Source organism: Apus apus, chromosome 4 (genome assembly GCF_020740795.1).
Source record: "Apus apus isolate bApuApu2 chromosome 4, bApuApu2.pri.cur, whole genome shotgun sequence".
Taxonomy (NCBI): domain Eukaryota; kingdom Metazoa; phylum Chordata; class Aves; order Apodiformes; family Apodidae; genus Apus; species Apus apus.
In genome coordinates, this window is record NC_067285.1 from 114,099,201 (window position 1) to 114,119,878 (window position 20,678).

The 20,678-nt window shown below is 49.4% G+C and overlaps 1 protein-coding gene across 1 annotated transcript in view; it reads left to right on the forward strand.

Annotated features, from left to right (window-relative positions):
- SFXN5 (sideroflexin 5) overlaps nucleotides 1-15,162 on the forward strand; it is a 177,057-nt gene extending 161,895 nt beyond the window's left edge. Inside the window, exon 14 of the mRNA XM_051617365.1 lies at nucleotides 14,858-15,162. Coding sequence (XP_051473325.1) covers nucleotides 14,858-14,935 — 78 coding nt within the window. The 3' untranslated portion in view covers nucleotides 14,936-15,162. The remainder of the gene's footprint in view (nucleotides 1-14,857) is intronic.
- Nucleotides 15,163-20,678: the final 5,516 nt, after the last annotated feature.

Below are 20,678 nucleotides of genomic sequence, written 5' to 3' on the forward strand. Positions count from 1 at the left end.
TGGAAATACCAAGGTGAGGAGTGCCCCAAAATTATCTGGAATTGGCTGGTCCATGCCTGAGCATACATCCTGGCATTGATAGGGCATGTGGGATGGCTTGGATAGAGCCAAACCCATCCTACTACTGGGAACATTTCCACAGAAAGCTGGTGGACAGCCACCAACGTCTCCAACAGGGGGCTGGAGTGGTGGGAGCTCCAAGGAAAGCCACATCTGCCTTGGCGGACTCCAGGTTAATCATCTTGCGAGCAAGACCTATTGAGGTAACATTGAGGGTGGGATGAGTCTAGAAGAGAGAAGCTCAAGGGAGGCCCAGTGGTATTTGTGTAGGCAAGAGGCTACAGCACAGAAGCAAGGACATGTTTTGTTCACACTCTCTTGGGACACCACTCAAAAAGCATCAAGTAAGATCCAAGCTGAACAGCAGGAAGAGTATCCTAGTGGGAAGGAGGAAAGTATTGGAACCAAATGCTTGGGGAAGGTGTGGTGTCTCTGTGGTGGGAAGTTCTCAGCACAAATCAGATGGAACCCATCAAGAACAGTTTTTGCAGAACTGAGCTTGTCTTCATGGAAGGAGACAGATGAGATAACTGCTTGTAGGACCTTTTGGCTTCCTTCCCATGGGTCCAGGAAGGAAACGGTTTCCTTCGCCTCCATGGCTGAGCTCTTCATTCATGGCAAGGCTGTACACAAGGCTGTCAGAGGGGATGGCTTTAGGAGAGACAGGATTGAGGTGTGATGGTTCAAAGACAAGATTATGGTGTCTGAGCAGAGGGCAGGGGAATAATACCTGATGTGAGATGGACACAGGGTCAGGGTCTTCAAGGTCAGGGTCTTGGAAGATCTTGAAAGAAGATACAGTCACTCACAGGCACTGGTTTGGAGCTGTGTATTACTGAGCTCACCTAAGCCCCTTTCTGAAGCCTGGGAAGATGTGAAAGATTTGCTGAGGGGAGACTGGTTGAACTGGAGCAACCTCTGCAGATCCTCTTCTGGTTAACTTTAATAAAGCAACTGTTAAATTAACTTTAATAAACCAGAAAGTGCTCTAGAACTTCAGCTACAGGATCTCCAAGGGGTGTATCCACCCCAAGGAGGCAGGGACAGGAGGAACCTACTCCACAGCAGCATCAGCAAAGCTGTTCAGAAGGACATCAGGAGTAACTTGCTCCTCTCACGGGGAAACCAAACACAGAAGAACAGAGAAAAGCATATGGGTGGTGGGCTACAGAGAGTAAGACAACACTAAGACAACCTGTCTTTTGTTGGAAAGTGTAAATTCACCTATTTTGGTGTAGACTGCTAGTCTAGCTGTCCACCATCCTGGACGTGCTCAGCCAAGTGGACACAGCATCGTGAAAAGGATCTGGAGAGCAAAGAACTTCTTGTCAATTTCCTTGTGTCTCAGCTTCAAAGAAAGCCCCCAGGAGTGTCCTTCTTGGCCATGGCCATGCTGGGAATCCCTCTAACAGGGAATGCCTTCCATGAAGGGTGCTCTGAGGAACAGGCTCAACCCTGTTGGGACTACACTGATAGGACCTGCCCCACCCCACACAGGGAAACTTTGTCCTTCCAAGTTGAGTGACCAGCAGGGGACTGGGTTTGAATTGTGTCCATCCTCTTCCTCCCAATGGGGCAGATGTACCTGTTATGGGGCCAAGAATAGATCCCCTTCCTGGCTCTGGGTTGATAGCATTGATGTGCCTACCAGAAAAGGGCCTTCACCAATGAATCCAAGAAAAGAGAAGCCCAGGAGGGACACAAGCTGACAACAGCACTGAGGGAACCATGGTGTGAAAGGACCAAACCAAGAGTGACACAAGAGGCTGGTTTGGAAAAAAAAAAACAAACAACCCAGATTTCCAGGCTGATGAGGATCAGTGCAGCACTGACCACTCGGTGTGGTCAGAATCCCAGACTGGTTTGGGTTGGAAAGGACCTTCAAGATCACCCCGTTCCAACCCCCTGCATGGGCAGGGGCACCTCCCACCAGACCAGGCTGCTCCAAGCCCCATCCAACCTGCCCTTCACACTGCCAGGGATGGGGCAGCCACAGCTTCCCTGGGCAACCTGGGCCAGGGTCTCATCACCCTCACAGCAAAGAATTCTTCCTCAGATCTCATCTCAGTCTCCCCTCTTTCAGTTTAAAACCGTTCCCCTTGTCCTCACTCCTTGCCCTTGTCCCAAGCCCCTCCCCAACTTTCCTGGAGCCCCTTCAGGCACTGGAAGGTGCTCTAAGGTCTCCCTGGAGCCTTCTCTTCTCCAGGCTGAACACCCCAACTCAGCCTGTCTCCATAGGAGAGGTTGTATCCTGTCACACCAGCATGGGAGACCCCATCACCAGGCATGAGGAGGAGCAGGAATTGCTTCCTTTCCCTGTGAGGCTACAGGAAGCTTTGCTATAGATGTAGGGATCCCAACCCTCACTGAGGACATGGCCAAGGTGCATCTCCAAACTCCTCCAGAAATGTGCCTGGCACCAGCCACAGCTATAACACTGAGTTCTTCACTGTGAGGGTGGTGAGACCCTGGCCCAGGTTGCCCAGGGAAGCTGTGGCTGCCCCATCCCTGGCAGTGTTGAAGGGCAGGTTGGATGCGGCTTGGAGCAGCCTGGTCTGGTGGGAGGTGTCCCTGCCCATGCAGGGGGGGTTGAACTGGATGATCTTGAAGGTGCCTTCCAACCTAAACCAGTCTGGGGTTCTATGACCTGGCATGGCTCACAAAACCACAGAATGTATTTGGCTGGAAGAGACCTCCAAGATCATCCAGTCCAACCTTAGACCTAACACTGCAAACTCACCACTAACCAGCTCCACATGCTGTTTAAATGCCTCCAGAGATGGCGACTCCACCACTGCTCCTGGGCAACCCATTCCAATGCTTGACAACCCTTTCAGTCAAGAAATGCTTCCTAATATCTAACCTAAACCTCCCCGGGGGGATGGGGGGGTGGCTCAAGGACGCTCCTCTTCCCCCTTAGCAGATCCCCAAGTGCATGAAGAGAAAAGGCAAGAAAACACCCCAAAAACCCTGTGTCCCCTGACCTGCTCCAAGCAGGTGCTTATAACCCAGCAACCCCCAGGTGGTGCAGGGGGGGTGGTAGCACGGGTGGCTTTTTAGCAGCGCTCCTGACCTGGTGAAATCTATCCCTGCCTGGGAACAAAGGGACTGGCCCTCCAGGATGCCCAGCACCCCCAACTCTTATTTCCCCCCCCCAAAAAAAAAACCAACACCCAGTCCCTGCCGGGCGGTGGGAGCTTCTTCTCCTCCCATCAGCACAGACAAGGCTAATTGGGGTGAGGCAGAACTGGCTCCGCGTGCTGGCGTGGGCTGGAGGAACAAATGGTGCGGTGGTCACAGCTGGTGGCGGCGGGGATGGGAGAAGGGAGAGGGTGCGAGGAGAGGCTCCCGGCGCCCAAACTTCCATCAGCCCGTGGTGGCCAGAGGGGCAGGGGGGCTGCCTGGGGCTGGTGGTCCCTGCCCGAGGAGAGGGGCAGGCTCCCCGGGCGGCTGGGTGGGGCGGAAGAAGGCAGCAAGCAGATGCTTTTTGTTTGGGGTTGCTACTCGTTTCCATCCCGGCTCCGGGAAAGGTGTAGAAAGGAATGTGCTCCTGGGAGTGCAAGGGAGAGAGAGATGGGTCCAGGCGAGCTGCCAGGGATCCTGGAACGCTCTGGAAGGCAGCTAGGGGAGACAGGAGCAGATGGATTTGGCATACAGCTCAGCACGCAGCCAAAAGGGAAGGAAAGGGAAAAAAAAAAAGGAGGGAGGAGGGAGGAGAAGGAAGAAAGCAGCCAATTTTTTTGGGGGGAGGGTCATGTGGACTGAGGGATGCTGCACCAGGGGGTGGGGGAAGGGAAGATCAGGCTGGTCTTCTGCTGCTGCCTTGGCAGTGCCAGTGAGGTGGCTCTTTGGTGGACTGGTTTGGAGCCCAGGAGGGCTCCCCCAGCCCTTCCAGCAGCCCTTTGCTGTCTCCTCCCAGGACATCAGACACCAGGGCAATGGCTGAGGGCAGTGCCAGCCTAACCGAGCCCTCAGGAAGCTCCATGAGGTGTGACAAGGATTATGGTTAATAAACAGCACCATGAAGCACCAGCAGCTGCTGCTTCCATGGTGGTGGTAGGCTCTGGGCACAGCTAGATGGAGAGGTGGGGCATGTCCAGCTCCACTAACAGACCCTGTTCTGTCACAGAATCACAGAATCATACAATGGTTTGGGTTGGAAGGGACCTTCAAGGTCATCTAGGCCAACCCCCCTGACATAAGCAGGGACATCTTCAACTAGATCCCGTTGCTCAGAATCCCATCCAACCTGGCCTTGAACACTTCCAGGGATGGGGCATCTACCATCTCTCTGGGCAACCTGGGCCAGGATCTCACCACCCTCAGCTCAAAATATTTCTTCCTAATGTCTATTCTAATTCTAATTCTCTTTTAATTTAAAACCATCACCCCCTGTTCCATCTCTACAGGCCCTCCTAAAATTTTGTCCCCACCTTCTTATAAGCCCCCTTAAAGTATTTAAAGGTTGGAATGTCTCCCTGGAGCCTTCCCTTCTCCAGGCTGAACAACCCCAGCACCCTCAGCCTGTCTCCAGAGCAGAGCTGCTCCAGCCTAGTGAGAAAAGATGATGTTTTTCTTTTGACAGATGAACTGAATCATGGTCACAAGTGCAACCATGGTATGAAAGCACCTCTTTGCAGGTCTACCAAGGCTTCCTTTCTCCTTCAACCATGGTCACCTAATGCAACTCTGCTGAGATACAGAACCTCATTACACTTGTTTTAACATACTACTTGGGGTCCAAAAACTACTTGACTGGGTCTGGTTCCACAGTAAGGCTACCCAAATGTTCTTCTTTTAGCTACTTCAGATCTTCTTTCCTCCTTCTAATTGACAATATTTGAAAGAATGCTGATGGGGCCAAAATCACAAATCTGGTGACAAAGTTTACAAGGCTTTCCAAAAGTGAAAAATGTATCCTGAATCATTTCAAGACAGCAGGATTTTTTTCCCCCTCCTCTGTTCAGATAAACTCCTTCCAAAGCTTTTCCCAGACACCAGAAATTGAAGTTCTCTCCAGAGAACCACTTGCTAAGGAACGAGATGAGGAAACTGGTGTTTGCTAAGAAGTGTCTCCTGGAAATGCTACAAACCAATGACCAACTGAAGGTGACCTGACAGGTGGGAGAGTTTGGGAAATGGCTCATTTCACCCCCCAAAAATTGATTCAATCACAGATATTTTTGAAAAGCTACCAGCCTCTGGTGAGGGAGCCCAAGCAACAGTGGAGCTCCCAGACCTCTCAGTATCCTGCTGGAAAGAGCATCATCATCCCCATGGTTTCATTTCTCCTAAATTCAGACTTCCAGCTTTGTCTTGATCTATTTGCTGCACCAAGGAGCCTCTCCTGCCAGAAAGTCCCTTCCCATGAAAGTATTCAAAGGTTGTTAAATCACCCTCATTAAAATCTATAGACAAAACTCAAGCTCCTTCTCTCCAAAGGCAGATTATTGTTTGAAATACTGATGTTAAAGTTTGGTTTTTTTGACCACTTCTCAGTTTTTCTACATAGTTAAAAAACCTACATCCCCCCAAAAGGGGACACACTGGTGGAGAGATGGTCTCATGACTAATGGCAACAGTTAACTTCATAATTAACTGATACTCAATTTGCTGGCCAGACCACAAAGCTGAGGGAAAATGATTTTGAGATAAATCCTAATTATCTTAGGTTTTCCTTCACACTATTAATAAAAATGGAACTTGGGAATTGATTGTACAGTCCTCTGCATTTTTTTTTTCTTCCTCTCAAGTCTTTAGACTCCCCAGAAACATTCAGTTCTCTTAAGCTAAAAAACATTGTACCTGGTTAAAATGTTTTTTCTCAAAAGCCAAAATGCCCCATCCCTGGCAGTGTTGAAGGGCAGGTTGGATGGGGCTTGGAGCAGCCTGGGCTGCTGGGAGGTGTCCCTGCCCATGCAGGGGGGTTGGAACTGGATGATCCTGAAGGTCCTTTCCAACCCAAACCATTCTGGGATTCCATGTCCACCAGAGGTCTGACAGCAGAGCTGAGCTACACCTTTGGTGCTGAGCACAGGTGCTGTCAGATGTGATGTGTTTCTCTCTTGCACTTCAGTGTGAGCCTGGTTCACTGTCCTCAGAGAAATGATATGCCTAAAGACATACTTTTTGGCAACAGGGCTTGGAATTTGGAGCCATTTATGTGAAATCCCCCTGAAACGACTGCACTGCAGGGACTGAACAGGTCACTTGTGGCAGCAGTTCCAGATTTGCAGTCCCACAGGAAATGGAGCAAATTCCGTGGAGTACCTGTTGGTTCCTTGCTTTAAAGCTTGGCTGAACTGGGTGTGAATCCACTTAGATGAAAGGGGAGTGTAAATAAAATGCTCTCCTGGGCTCGTTCATCCATATCCTGCTGCTGGCTTTGTTCTGCTTCCAAGCAAAAGAGGAACCTCTTCCTCCATGAGTGCGGTTGCTCTCCTGACATGGTGCATCATAATCCCAGACTGGTTTGGGTTGGAAGGGACCTTAAAGACCATCCAATCCCAATCCCCTGCATGGGCAGGGACACCTCCCACCAGCCCAGGCTGCTCCAAGCCCCATCCAACCTGCTCTTCAACACTGCCAGGGATGGGGCATTTTGGCTTTTGAGAAAAAACATTTTAACCAGGTACAATGTTTTTTAGCTTAAGAGAACTGAATGTTTCTGGGGAGTCTAAAGACTTGAGAGGAAGAAAAAAAAAATGCAGAGGACTGTACCAATCAATTCCCAAGTTCCATTTTTATTAATAGTGTGAAGGAAAACCTAAGATAATTAGGATTTATCTCAAAATCATTTTCCCTCAGCTTTGTGGTCTGGCCAGCAAATTGAGTATCAGTTAATTATGAAGTTAACTGTTGCCATTAGTCATGAGACCATCTCTCCACCAGTGTGTCCCCTTTGGGGGGATGTAGGTTTTTTAACTATGTAGAAAAACTGAGAAGTGGTCAAAAAAAACCAAACTTTAACATCAGTATTTCAAACAATAATCTGCCTTTGGAGAGAAGGAGCTTGAGTTTTGTCTATAGATTTTAATGAGGGTGATTTAACAACCTTTGAATACTTTCATGGGAAGGGACTTTCTGGCAGGAGAGGCTCCTTGGTGCAGCAAATAGATCAAGACAAAGCTGGAAGTCTGAATTTAGGAGAAATGAAACCATGGGGATGATGATGCTCTTTCCAGCAGGATACTGAGAGGTCTGGGAGCTCCACTGTTGCTTGGGCTCCCTCACCAGAGGCTGGTAGCTTTTCAAAAATATCTGTGATTGAATCAATTTTTGGGGGGTGAAATGAGCCATTTCCCAAACTCTCCCACCTGTCAGGTCACCTTCAGTTGGTCATTGGTTTGTAGCATTTCCAGGAGACACTTCTTAGCAAACACCAGTTTCCTCATCTCGTTCCTTAGCAAGTGGTTCTCTGGAGAGAACTTCAATTTCTGGTGTCTGGGAAAAGCTTTGGAAGGAGTTTATCTGAACAGAGGAGGGGGAAAAAAATCCTGCTGTCTTGAAATGATTCAGGATACATTTTTCACTTTTGGAAAGCCTTGTAAACTTTGTCACCAGATTTGTGATTTTGGCCCCATCAGCATTCTTTCAAATATTGTCAATTAGAAGGAGGAAAGAAGATCTGAAGTAGCTAAAAGAAGAACATTTGGGTAGCCTTACTGTGGAACCAGACCCAGTCAAGTAGTTTTTGGACCCCAAGTAGTATGTTAAAACAAGTGTAATGAGGTTCTGTATCTCAGCAGAGTTGCATTAGGTGACCATGGTTGAAGGAGAAAGGAAGCCTTGGTAGACCTGCAAAGAGGTGCTTTCATACCATGGTTGCACTTGTGACCATGATTCAGTTCATCTGTCAAAAGAAAAACATCATCTTTTCTCACTAGGCTGGAGCAGCTCTGCTCTGGAGACAGGCTGAGGGTGCTGGGGTTGTTCAGCCTGGAGAAGGGAAGGCTCCAGGGAGACATTCCAACCTTTAAATACTTTAAGGGGGCTTATAAGAAGGTGGGGACAAAATTTTAGGAGGGCCTGTAGAGATGGAACAGGGGGTGATGGTTTTAAATTAAAAGAGAATTAGAATTAGAATAGACATTAGGAAGAAATATTTTGAGCTGAGGGTGGTGAGATCCTGGCCCAGGTTGCCCAGAGAGATGGTAGATGCCCCATCCCTGGAAGTGTTCAAGGCCAGGTTGGATGGGATTCTGAGCAACGGGATCTAGTTGAAGATGTCCCTGCTTATGTCAGGGGGGTTGGCCTAGATGACCTTGAAGGTCCCTTCCAACCCAAACCATTGTATGATTCTGTGATTCTGTGACAGAACAGGGTCTGTTAGTGGAGCTGGACATGCCCCACCTCTCCATCTAGCTGTGCCCAGAGCCTACCACCACCATGGAAGCAGCAGCTGCTGGTGCTTCATGGTGCTGTTTATTAACCATAATCCTTGTCACACCTCATGGAGCTTCCTGAGGGCTCGGTTAGGCTGGCACTGCCCTCAGCCATTGCCCTGGTGTCTGATGTCCTGGGAGGAGACAGCAAAGGGCTGCTGGAAGGGCTGGGGGAGCCCTCCTGGGCTCCAAACCAGTCCACCAAAGAGCCACCTCACTGGCACTGCCAAGGCAGCAGCAGAAGACCAGCCTGATCTTCCCTTCCCCCACCCCCTGGTGCAGCATCCCTCAGTCCACATGACCCTCCCCCCAAAAAAATTGGCTGCTTTCTTCCTTCTCCTCCCTCCTCCCTCCTTTTTTTTTTTCCCTTTCCCTTCCCTTTTGGCTGCGTGCTGAGCTGTATGCCAAATCCATCTGCTCCTGTCTCCCCTAGCTGCCTTCCAGAGCGTTCCAGGATCCCTGGCAGCTCGCCTGGACCCATCTCTCTCTCCCTTGCACTCCCAGGAGCACATTCCTTTCTACACCTTTCCCGGAGCCGGGATGGAAACGAGTAGCAACCCCAAACAAAAAGCATCTGCTTGCTGCCTTCTTCCGCCCCACCCAGCCGCCCGGGGAGCCTGCCCCTCTCCTCGGGCAGGGACCACCAGCCCCAGGCAGCCCCCCTGCCCCTCTGGCCACCACGGGCTGATGGAAGTTTGGGCGCCGGGAGCCTCTCCTCGCACCCTCTCCCTTCTCCCATCCCCGCCGCCACCAGCTGTGACCACCGCACCATTTGTTCCTCCAGCCCACGCCAGCACGCGGAGCCAGTTCTGCCTCACCCCAATTAGCCTTGTCTGTGCTGATGGGAGGAGAAGAAGCTCCCACCGCCCAGGCAGGGACTGGGTGTTGGTTTTTTTTTTTTGGGGGGGGGAAATAAGAGTTGGGGGTGCTGGGCATCCTGGAGGGCCAGTCCCTTTGTTCCCAGGCAGGGATAGATTTCACCAGGTCAGGAGCGCTGCTAAAAAGCCACCCGTGCTACCACCCCCCCTGCACCACCTGGGGGTTGCTGGGTTATAAGCACCTGCTTGGAGCAGGTCAGGGGACACAGGGTTTTGGGGGTGTTTTCTTGCCTTTTCTCTTCATGCACTTGGGGATCTGCTAAGGGGGAAGAGGAGCGTCCTCGAGCCACCCCCCCATCCCCCCGGGGAGGTTTAGGTTAGATATTAGGAAGCATTTCTTGACTGAAAGGGTTGTCAAGCATTGGAATGGGTTGCCCAGGAGCAGTGGTGGAGTCGCCATCTCTGGAGGCATTTAAACAGCATGTGGAGCTGGTTTAGTGGTGAGTTTGCAGTGTTAGGTCTAAGGTTGGACTGGATGATCTTGGAGGTCTCTTCCAGCCAAATACATTCTGTGGTTTTGTGAGCCATGCCAGGTCATAGAACCCCAGACTGGTTTAGGTTGGAAGGCACCTTCAAGATCATCCAGTTCCACCCCCCCTGCATGGGCAGGGACACTTCCCACCAGACCAGGCTGCTCCAAGCCCCATCCAACCTGCCCTTCAACACTGCCAGGGATGGGGCAGCCACAGCTTCCCTGGGCAACCTGGGCCAGGGTCTCACCACCCTCACAGTGAAGAACTCAGTGTTATAGCTGTGGCTGGTGCCAGGCACATTTCTGGAGGAGTTTGGAGATGCACCTTGGCCATGTCCTCAGTGAGGGTTGGGATCCCTACATCTATAGCAAAGCTTCCTGTAGCCTCACAGGGAAAGGAAGCAATTCCTGCTCCTCCTCATGCCTTGTGATGGGGTCTCCCATGCTGGTGTGACAGGATACAACCTCTCCTATGGAGACAGGCTGAGTTGGGGTGTTCAGCCTGGAGAAGAGAAGGCTCCAGGGAGACCTTAGAGCACCTTCCAGTGCCTGAAGGGGCTCCAGGAAAGTTGGGGAGGGGCTTGGGACAAGGGCAAGGAGTGAGGACAAGGGGAACGGTTTTTAAACTGAAAGAGGGGAGACTGAGATGAGATCTGAGGAAGAAATTCTTTGCTGTGAGGGTGATGAGACCCTGGCCCAGGTTGCCCAGGGAAGCTGTGGCTGCCCCATCCCTGGCAGTGTTGAAGGGCAGGTTGGATGGGGCTTGGAGCAGCCTGGTCTGGTGGGAGGTGTCCCTGCCCATGCAGGGGGTTGGAACGGGGTGATCTTGAAGGTCCTTTCCAACCCAAACCAGTCTGGGATTCTGACCACACCGAGTGGTCAGTGCTGCACTGATCCTCATCAGCCTGGAAATCTGGGTTGTTTGTTTTTTTTTTTCCAAACCAGCCTCTTGTGTCACTCTTGGTTTGGTCCTTTCACACCATGGTTCCCTCAGTGCTGTTGTCAGCTTGTGTCCCTCCTGGGCTTCTCTTTTCTTGGATTCATTGGTGAAGGCCCTTTTCTGGTAGGCACATCAGTGCTATCAACCCAGAGCCAGGAAGGGGATCTATTCTTGGCCCCATAACAGGTACATCTGCCCCATTGGGAGGAAGAGGATGGACACAATTCAAACCCAGTCCCCTGCTGGTCACTCAACTTGGAAGGACAAAGTTTCCCTGTGTGGGGTGGGGCAGGTCCTATCAGTGTAGTCCCAACAGGGTTGAGCCTGTTCCTCAGAGCACCCTTCATGGAAGGCATTCCCTGTTAGAGGGATTCCCAGCATGGCCATGGCCAAGAAGGACACTCCTGGGGGCTTTCTTTGAAGCTGAGACACAAGGAAATTGACAAGAAATTCTTTGCTCTCCAGATCCTTTTCACGATGCTGTGTCCACTTGGCTGAGCACGTCCAGGATGGTGGACAGCTAGACTAGCAGTCTACACCAAAATAGGTGAATTTACACTTTCCAACAAAAGACAGGTTGTCTTAGTGTTGTCTTACTCTCTGTAGCCCACCACCCATATGCTTCTCTCTGTTCTTCTGTGTTTGGTTTCCCCGTGAGAGGAGCAAGTTACTCCTGATGTCCTTCTGAACAGCTTTGCTGATGCTGCTGTGGAGTAGGTTCCTCCTGTCCCTGCTTCCTTGGGGTGGATACACCCCTTGGAGATCCTGTAGCTGAAGTTCTAGAGCACTTTCTGGTTTATTAAAGTTAATTTAACAGTTGCTTTATTAAAGTTAACCAGAAGAGGATCTGCAGAGGTTGCTCCAGTTCAACCAGTCTCCCCTCAGCAAATCTTTCACATCTTCCCAGGCTTCAGAAAGGGGCTTAGGTGAGCTCAGTAATACACAGCTCCAAACCAGTGCCTGTGAGTGACTGTATCTTCTTTCAAGATCTTCCAAGACCCTGACCTTGAAGACCCTGACCCTGTGTCCATCTCACATCAGGTATTATTCCCCTGCCCTCCGCTCAGACACCATAATCTTGTCTTTGAACCATCACACCTCAATCCTGTCTCTCCTAAAGCCATCCCCTCTGACAGCCTTGTGTACAGCCTTGCCATGAATGAAGAGCTCAGCCATGGAGGCGAAGGAAACCGTTTCCTTCCTGGACCCATGGGAAGGAAGCCAAAAGGTCCTACAAGCAGTTATCTCATCTGTCTCCTTCCATGAAGACAAGCTCAGTTCTGCAAAAACTGTTCTTGATGGGTTCCATCTGATTTGTGCTGAGAACTTCCCACCACAGAGACACCACACCTTCCCCAAGCATTTGGTTCCAATACTTTCCTCCTTCCCACTAGGATACTCTTCCTGCTGTTCAGCTTGGATCTTACTTGATGCTTTTTGAGTGGTGTCCCAAGAGAGTGTGAACAAAACATGTCCTTGCTTCTGTGCTGTAGCCTCTTGCCCACACAAATACCACTGGGCCTCCCTTGAGCTTCTCTCTTCTAGACTCATCCCACCCTCAATGTTACCTCAATAGGTCTTGCTCGCAAGATGATTAACCTGGAGTCCACCAAGGCAGATGTGGCTTTCCTTGGAGCTCCCACCACTCCAGCCCCCTGTTGGAGACGTTGGTGGCTGTCCATCAGCTTTCTGTGGAAATGTTCCCAGTAGTAGGATGGGTTTGGCTCTATCCAAGCCATCCCACATGCCCTATCAATGCCAGGATGTATGCTCAGGCATGGACCAGCCAATTCCAGATAATTTTGGGGCACTCCTCACCTTGGTATTTCCATAAAGTGGGTGAAACCACCCAGCTGGGATCATAGAATCATAGAATCACGGGGGTTGGAAGGGACCTCTGAAGGTCATCAAGTCCAACCCCCCCTGCCAGAGCAGGAACACCCAGGGCAGATCACACAGGAAAGTGTCCAGGTCTTGAAAGTCCCCAGAGAAGGAGACTCCACAACCTCTCTGGGCAGCCTGTCCCAGGGCTCTGTCACCCTCACAGGAAAGAAGTTTCTCCTCATGTTGAGGTGGAACTTCCTGTGTTGTCACGGTGCCATTTTCCCTCAGCCTATCACAGGGCACCACTGAAAAGAGATTGGCCCATTCTTGACTCCCACCCTTCAGACATTTATAAACATCAGTAAGATCCCCTCTCAGTCTTCTCCTCTCAAGACTAAACAGCCCCAGGTCTCTCAGCCTTTCTTTGTATGACGGATGTTCCAGTCTCTTCATCATCCTCGTAGCCTCTGTTGGACTCTTTCCAGTAAATCCCAGTCCCTCTTGATCTGGAGAGCCCAGAACTGGACACAATCCTCCAGATGTGGTCTTATGAGGGCAGAGTAGAGTGGGAGAAGAACCTCCCTTGACCTGCTGGCCTCGCTGTTCTTAATACATCCCGGGATTCTCTTGGCCACCAGGGCACGTTGCCGCCCCATGGGTAACTCCTTGTCCCCCAGGGCCATGAGGTCCTTCCCCATGGGGCTGCTTTCTGGCAGGTCAACCTGATGCCTCGGAGCTTTTCCTTCTGACGGGGAAGGAGAAAAAAAGAAGAGGACAATAGGCAGAAAAGCTGCGTCAGGGCCAGGCAGCTGGGAGTTAATCCCCCCTCGGGATGGATCCCGGCGGCGCCTGAACGTGAGAGTCTCCTCTCCTGCACCTTCGCTGGGTCCTCTCCCCAACAATGCTTCACGTGGTGCTTCAGCACAGAAAGCAATGGTGAAGTTGCTAATAATGGCACTAAAAGAAAATATGCTACATCTGTTATGGATAGCAGTACAAAATTAGCTGATCACACCTCTGACACCCAAGATGTCTTCACTTAAAATACTCGTTGGCTTACTTTACATAATTTGCTGATTATATTTAAGAGAAATACAATTTTGCAATTACTGTTCTTTCTGGTGTGCTATCTATGCATCATTTTCTTTTTATGTTTATATATTTCTCCTTCATTAGTGCAGTCTGAAGGGTGATTAGATCCCTTCAAACATTTTACAGAGGTTAAACGTTGATTAAGATTTAATTATTACTGTAAATAGCTTGGAATGACATATGGTGCAAAAACCTGACATATGTGCATTTGAATAAATGAAGTGCTATTTCCCATGATGCTTCAGTAGCTGTTTAACAGCTTTGCTGAAGGGTTATGTTGCACCTCATGTTAAGATTGCTTTGATGTTATATTTTGTTGGGTTTTTGCAGCTGAAAGCTAAGAACAGTTTTTCCAGTTTTTAAAAACATTGAATATTTTAAATACCTAAATTGTTTTGCACAAATTTTTGCTAATTTGTCTAACTAGGTTAAACATTTTCAAAAGCATTTCGATTTTTAACGTGGGTTCCTAGCATTGTGTGTCAGCAACAGCATCAGTTCAATGTATAGGGTTTCTGGAAGTCTGGTCTTGCAAGGTGTCCTGTCCTGGTTGGGAGCAGGGTCTTTGCTGGCTGCTGGAACTGGGAACACCACGGATCCTTCCCAGGGATTCAAAGGTTTGGAGCTTTGTGCAAAGCTTTGTGCAAAGGCAGCAAAAGGAAAAAAAAGAAAATTAGGGGAGGGATGGAGGTTTTATGGAGGTAGAAGGAGGTGTGGGTGGGTTTTAGCTGTGATCTGTCCCCAGTGGAGGATGTAGAGCCCTGGTCCAGGAGCCAAAGGAGGGTTTGATGTCCCCTCATGTCACCAGGAAGCCTGTGGCTTTCTTGGATCCCCACGGGTGCAAGCCACAGCTTTGGGGATTGGATTCCTTCTAACACCACGTGAGGGGACCTCGGCTGTGGGAGAAGGAAGGGCTGTCTCCTGGGAAGTGATGGGTGGGATCCGTGTGTTCCTCAGAGATGCCGTGTGATTCCTTCTACGTTGCAAAGCAGAGCGCGTGCGTCGCCTCAGCTCAGTCGCTCCAGACAGGGCTGTTCTGAGACTTGGGCAGAGTACATCGCACTAAAATAACACGAGAAAGGCACGAGGGACATTGCATTCCTTTCATATTGGGCTTCCCCACATTAATTTATTGCTCCACCGAGCTCCTGCTGCAGCACAAGCTGACGACATGACTTCTGATCTTGCCTCCTCTTTGATTTCACAGATCGAGACATCTCGGCTGGAGCCAGAAATCGCAATGGCCACCACCAGTAAGACTGTAGTCTACAACAAAGGATTGTAAGGGGAAGTGGATCATCTCAGCCCGGAAGATTTGGGGAGGGAGAGGGGGGAAACTTGAGACCCCGACTGGGAAAAAGGAAACAACAACAACAAGAGAAAACAACTAGTAGAGCTCAGCGATAGTAACGTGCTGCTGCTCCCGGCGCCCGGGGAGTAGATTAACACTTGCAGAGAACTGACACCTCACACCAGTCAAACAGATTAATATTAAAAGTTTTAAATTAGCAACAGGAGCAGCAACAACAACTAAAAAAAAAAAAACACAAACAACCGCAACAATAATAATAATAATTACATTCAGACACTTTAGAGAAGTAGCTAAAGAATAATCTCAGAACTTCATAGCACTGCATGGAGGGACGTTGAACGGCATGTTTACGTGGTTATACCCGACTGCTGAATGGAGCCTTCACCCAGCAGGTCTTGTTTTCCATGTCAATTAAATCTCCACACTGAGACTGCACTAAAATACTTGTCTAGAGGTCAGCTGGGAAGCTCTTGATAGGGTGTTTGCTCAGTGTCCTGTTTTGATGCCACGCTGGTCCTACCCCAGAAGCAGCCTGCCATGGATCGACGTGCAGCGCGGCACAGCACAGGTCATAGCCCTCCATCCCACCCTCCTTCTTCTGCAGGTGGCCCTGGTGCCATCCTGCCCTTCATTGCAATTGCAAGACTTCATGTCACCTACTGCCAGGTATATCAGCAGATGCCAGGACTTCTTCCTGAGGTTCAAGAGACTGGAAAGCCAACATGTCCACACATTGACTAGGAAGGGATCTTACAGCATAAATGTGATTGATCTGCCCCTTCCCTGCACACAGACAAGAAGGGTGGGATTTGTCCCAGCTAACACAGACCCTCTAAAAGTAAGGTTATCAATCTAAGATAATTGGCTAAACCAGGCTTTGCTAAACTGGTTGTCTGAGGACATACTGTGTTTTGACTTTTGATCAGCCCTGAAGTGGTCAGGCAGTTGGGCTAGATGATGGTTGTAGGTCCCTTTCAACCAGAGCTCCTCTTTATCTTCTTTCCTCTTTCCTCTTTTTTTTTCTTCTCTTTTTTCTCTTTTTCTTCTTCTCTTCTCTTCTCTTCTCTTCTCTTCTCTTCTCTTCTCTTCTCTTCTCTTCTCTTCTCTTCTCTTCTCTTCTCTTCTCTTCTCTTCTCTTCTCTTCTCTTCTCTTCTCTTCTCTTCTCTCTCTCTCTTCTTCTCTTCTCTTCTCTTCTCTAACTCTTCTCTTCTCTCTCTTCTCTTCTCTTCTCTTCTCTTCTCTCTTTCTCTCTTCCTCTTCTTCTTTCCTCCTTCTCTTCTCTTCTCTTCTCTTCTCTTCTCTCTCTTCTCTTCTCTCTCTTCTCTTCTCTCTCTTCTTTCTCTTCTCTTCTCTTCTATTCTCTTCTCTTCTCTTCATCTTCCTCTTCTCTTCTCTTCTCTTCTCTTCTCTTCTCTTCTCTTCTCTTCTCTTCTCTTCTCTTCTCTTCTCTTCTCTTCTCTTCTCTTCTCTTCTCTTCTCTTCTCTTTTCTCTCCTCTCCTCTCCTCTCCTCTCCTCTCCTCTCCTCTCCTTTCCTCTCCTCTCCTCTCTCCTCTCCCCCCTCCCTCTCCCTCTCATTACCCTCTCCCCTCTCCCCTCTCCCCTCTCCCTCTCCCTCTTCTTCTTCTCTTTTTTCTTTTCCTTTCTCTGCTCCCTTCCTGTCTTTTCCTCTCCTTTACCCAACACTTTCAGCCATCAAAGCCAACACTGCCCAAAGCCTCCTGCTGGTGCACAGGAGGACCCAAGGCAGAAACCAGCTTCAGCTGGCAGCTCTTCCAAGCTGATGGCTGCAGAAGACTGCAACCTCAGAGAGGTGACCTGTCCCCTGGAGATGTCTGGCTGCCTGGCTGTCCCTTCAACTGCCCCAATGCCTATTTGGGTGAATGGTTTCCCCTTCCCCGGTGGGTTTTGTGGCTGCCTGAATCATTCTGCTGCAAAGCTTCTTCAGCCCAGGCTCTGTTTCTCTTTGGAAAGGTGGGGCAAGGCAGGAGACAGTGAGTTGGTTTTGTCTTGTGGTCACTGACCACAGATTTCAGAGGCTTTGAGCTCCAGCCACCTGCCTGGCCCACAGATGGGGCGAGGGATTTGCAGTGGAGGAAGAGAGTCAGGACTTTGCTGCTGGGTATCTTTAGGAGAGATCCAAGGAAAAATATGGACTGAGCAAATTCTGCCTTGGGAAAGAGCCAATTCCCAGTTTTCTCTGTCATGAGAAGCACGTATGGCTGAGTACCCATCACCTGCAGAGCTTAGTTAGCCAAAGGTGCTCCATCCAGTGATGCTCAGTCAGGGCTGCTTTGGTTTGGAGAAGAATGAACCTCATGACTGAGTCACTGTGGCTCACGAGGGCCCGATCCTGCTGGCCCAGCTTGGGGGATGGCAGAGGAGCTGCTCTGCAAGCTTAGGGCTGGGCTCCAAAGGAGCTGCATCATCCAACAAGTGACAATCAAAGGGTCTAAATGAGTCTGGGTTGATCGTCTTCCTAAACAAACCCATCAAAGTCGTTCCTCTCGATGTGCCTGTGACAACTGGCTCAGTCAGCTCAGAGTTTGTGCTGAGAAAGAAACATGTTCTGGGGTCCTGAGTCAGGTGGTGGCTGGGATCCATCTCCAAGAGCCAATCACAGCCTCTGGCAGGTTGGTGGCAACGGTTTGCGCTCAGATTTTGTTCAAATGCAGCGCAAGATGTTGTGTCTCCCCGCCAAAACCCTGGGGAGCTGCTCCTGACTTGGAGCTGGGAAGGGAGAGCTGCCACCTCAGGGTATTCAGTTCCCTTTGCTAACCTCTTCTGAAAGCATCTGCGGGGCTTCTGTTGCAAGGTAGCACTTGCATCAGTGGTACCCATCAGGGTAGAGACCCGACAACTTGACCCTGCACCTCCCAAAGCCATCTGTGTCCCTGTCTTCTGGGCAGCCAGGATAGTGCAGACCCGTCTCTGCTGCCTGTCCCCTCTGCTGATCCCTGGCTCGCTGGCAAGTAGAACAAGGTACATGTATGAGGAGCACATTTTGGTGGCCCCCTGGCCCCAAACTCTTGGGGAAGATGAGACCACAGTGTCCCCACACGGAGACCCTGAAGCAAGCTATGTGGCTCAGTTTTTGAGCCACCACCATCCCAGAAGAAGTGGTGTTGAGTTGCTTTTTAAAAATCTTTTCTTTAAAAGCAGCAGAATGGCCCAGAGGCACCAACCTGACCCTTCTGGGGTCTTAAAAGACCGTTTCACTCACAGGCAGCTCAAGGTTGGGCTCCCTCCTGCAGAGGTCACTGCCATCCATGGTGGGACCATGGGCGAGCACCAAAATCCCACCCTCAGCTCTTCCTGCAGAGTTAGAAACGAGCCATGGAGCTGGGAAGGCAGCAGCACATTAGTGGTGTTTATTAGGACAGCACGTTGTGCCAGAGAAGACGACACGCAGCAGCTAATGATAACATTAAGCACAGACACTTAATAGCTAATTAATCTCCTCGACTTTCCTAATGTACAAAAAAGGAGCCTTTGGTTTGCGAGGACGACCCAACCATTTGCATCTCCTGTAATTGGGGAAGTGAAAGAAACGGGGAGCTCCAAACCCACCACACACATCAAGTTGTTCACCCCAGCAGATAAAAGTAACGAGACGATCATCTCCTGTAGCATTTAATTAGAAATGTCGCAGTTAATTGATTTCTTGGCTATGTTAATTAAGAAATAATGAGGACCAGGTTGCAGCAAAAGGTGCCAGAGAGAAGTTTGGAGTCCCTCCTGGAAGATGTTTCTGTCTGCTGCTCCCCAAGCTGGCCAGGGGACAACCAGGGGACAATCCCAGGCTTGTGTCACCTGAACCCACCCTGAAGTTTGGCCACAGCTCAGCTCCTGCCATTTTTGCTTGTTGCTCATTTTCCTGCTCTGTGTCCCTGTGTGTGACACTGGCCCAGGGAAGCTGTGGCTGCCCCATCCCTGGCAGTGTTGAAGGGCAGGTTGGATGGGGCTTGGAGCAACCTGTGCTGGTGGGAGGTGTCCCTGCCCATGCAGGGGGGTTGGAACTAGATGATCTATAAGGTCCCTTCCCACCCAAACCATTCCATGCAGCCAGTGCTGGACACTGCCACCTTGGTAGATCTTAGGGTTGTACCAATGCCACGTAGCCAAGAGAGGTGTGTGTGTGTGTGGAGGGGGTTGTCCCCATGCTTCAGGGAGCTCCTCGTGAAAGGCTGTGATGGAGATCTGGAGCCTGAGGTGCCCCTCACCCCCCGGGGGGAGCGCTCAGCAAGACCCAGGCAGCCTTTGAGCAAACCTCCTTTGGGTACCAAAAGCCAACTGAGAAGCTGCCCGGGGCTCTGAGCACGTTCCTGGAGTTGGATTTGCAGATGGGGGAGGCTTGAAGTGGTCCCGGTGGTGGCAGATGCCCCCAGCCCTGCATATCTCCCTGGGTTGCTTTAGGAAACCTCCACTTTTGGCTTATCCTCTCCTCCCCCCACTTATTTTTTTAAGGCTCATTTTGCCCCCCACACCCCCAGCTGCCCCTCCTCGCACCCTCACCCTGTGGCACCTCATTGAAGGCACCTTCAGCCACACTAAGGGTGGGTCCCTTGGGACACAGCAAGGTCGGGGGTGACCCACCAGCACCCACATGTCTTCCAGCCATTCCCACTTCCCCTGAACCCCCTCCCCAGACCCCCCTGGTGGGTTTTAACCTTCTTGGAACTGTCACCGACCGCCACACATTGTGTAACGCTCGGGTCTGTCCGGAATAAAAGAGCGGAAGGACTTTGGGATGTGATGGAACCTCTCGTGTCTCCAAGGACCAGCTTGAGGGTGAGGGGGGGGGTGAGAAGGTCTGGAGAAGTTTCCACTGGGCTGGTTGGCTGGAAGGTGGGGGGGGGGAGAAAGCTGCTGGGGTTGAGGCTTTTCCCTGCAGCCAGGGGGGATGTGGGAAGCAGCATTCCCAACAGGAGGAATTATTCAATGTGTGTGCGTATATATAATATATTGAAGATATGTAGAATATATTTTAAAAAGATAAACAAATAAAAGATATTAAAATATATTATATATAATTATATACTTATATAAAATATAGGTATATATCATATCTCATACATACTATATATCCTCTATGCTATTCTGTGCTATCTGCTATTCTAGATGCTATTCTATAGCATATTTATATACTAAATATTGTATATTACATATTATGTATTTTAAATTGCACATGATATATAAATTAGATATGTCTATAATAAGACATATAATACATAGAATCTCTTATCTATAATAAAATATATAATATGTGAATATACATTGTAAAATACATATGTATATATAATATGCATTATAGAATACAATCTATACACACATACACACAAATACATAAAGAGTCAAGTATATATTTTGTGATTATATAGTGTGTATATGTGGTATAAAATTATAATTATATATAAAATATATGCTGTACAATGTATACACATTATATACACAAAATACATACACGCAAGTGTATGTTGTGTATCTACCATTAAAATATATAAAATAATGTCCATCAAATCTACCTTAACCACTATATATACACACGATCCACATGTCTGTGTACATATGCTGTGCATGTTGGTGTCTAATATGGGTATATATGGTTTATCTTGCATATAGTCGTTCTGTTTGTGGCTGCATTTGACAGATACAAATGCATATTTAATTATTATAAGTGTCTTTTCCCCCCATCTCCAGCGAGAGGTGGGAAGGAC